Below are 1,553 nucleotides of genomic sequence, written 5' to 3'. Positions count from 1 at the left end.
GCATTTTTATAATTTTTCCTGATTCTGATCAAGTTTGGATTTTTACGAGTTGTTTAACTTGCTTAAAAATTGGGTGAAAGTCCCTGTGCTATATATTACATGGTCTCAGGCCAATTTTTTCCAAAAATGAAAAAAAGAGAATTCTCCATTTTATGCTATAGTGCACAGTATATGTTGTATGCGCATCAATAAACTTGACATGACATGAAAGACTTAGTCAATCATTGATTTGATTATTTCCAGTCATTACTCCTACTCCAGTTACCATAGGAACTGGTGGTGGAGGAGTAGTCTGTAATCTGATTGGTCAGTTACTGTTATTATTATTAATGGCTTGTTAATTACATTATGAAGTTACAGAGAAACAAACACTGTAGTGTTAGTATGGCTGAAGTTCAGTCTATAGCTATAGAAGTAGAACCACAAGATGACACTGAGATAATTATAGTCCATGGGAATGAAAACATTGAAGACAATCCTACTGAAGACAGTAAAAAAGGCAGTGATATTGATCCTAAGCTAAAGAAGCTACGTGCTAGAGGAAGGCCTGTTACTATATTAGTGGTTGGTCCTACTGGCTGTGGTAAATCAACACTCATCAATGCAATGTTTGGGAAGGATGTAGCCGAGGTTGGACATGGAGCAAGAGCTGTTACATCAGAAATAACAGCTCATGAAGGAGAGTACAAAGGGGTTAAGATAAAATTTTATGATACCATTGGGTTTGGTGATACTGAAGGCAGAACTGATTTTAATATTTTGTATGAAATTGATGAGCATGATAAGTATGATCTAATCCTCATATGTACCAAGCTGGAAGATAGAGCTAATCGTCGCATGTTCTCATCACTGGCTGCTGTGTTAAAGGAAGAGATGTGGAAGAGGACAGTTGTTGTATTAACACAGGCAAACCGATTCATTACACTTAGAACTGTTAGGAATGACCCTGAGGCTGCAATAAAAGAGAAAATTGAGGAGTACAAAAAATACATTATTGAATTTCTTTCTGAAACTGATCGTGTTAAAAAGGAAATATTGCAAAAAATACCATATTGTATAGCTGGATTAGAAGATGAAAAAGAGTTACCCTCTACAGACGACTGGTTGAAAACACTGTGGGACACATGCATTGCTCATTGCAGTGATGAGACTCGCTCTTTCTTGAAAGCATATGCAAAATACCGTCAAGCCATTGAAGTAGGAGCTGTTGTTGCCTCTGTTAGTGTGGGAACTGTAGCAGGTGCTGGTATTGGAGCAGCAGTTGGTTCTGTAGTACCTATTGTAGGTACTGCAATAGGAGCTGGTGTGGGAGCTGGAGTAGGAGCTGGTGTAGGTGGAGTTTTTGGAGGTGGCACTTCTTCTGTTGGGGTTGCTATAAAGCGTATATGGGATAAATTAAAAAAAAAATAACTGTTTTTAGTTGTAGACTTTTGTTTTTTTAGCTTGTTTAGTGACATGTAAATGCTCCTTAGCATTATTGTTAGCAAATCATTAATCTGTGTCATACCATTGAGATACTATATTTTACCGATTAAACACCCGGCGTTGATTTT

General features: G+C 37.2%; 1 protein-coding gene across 1 annotated transcript; it reads left to right on the top strand.

The window, feature by feature from the left end:
* The first annotated feature begins 384 nt into the window (after positions 1 to 384).
* LOC105315840 (translocase of chloroplast 90, chloroplastic-like) lies at positions 385 to 1,410 on the top strand. The gene has a single exon (XM_011410601.1). It carries the CDS (start codon positions 385 to 387, stop codon positions 1,408 to 1,410), a length of 1,026 nt encoding a protein of 341 aa, XP_011408903.1.
* The last annotated feature ends 143 nt before the right edge of the window (positions 1,411 to 1,553 follow it).

Source organism: Amphimedon queenslandica, unplaced genomic scaffold, assembly GCF_000090795.2.
Source record: "Amphimedon queenslandica unplaced genomic scaffold, v1.1 AMPQUscaffold_7682_Cont20369, whole genome shotgun sequence".
NCBI lineage: Eukaryota > Metazoa > Porifera > Demospongiae > Haplosclerida > Niphatidae > Amphimedon > Amphimedon queenslandica.
The sequence above is the reverse complement of the archived record's forward strand: the minus strand, read 5'-3'. Positions and strand labels throughout refer to the sequence as shown.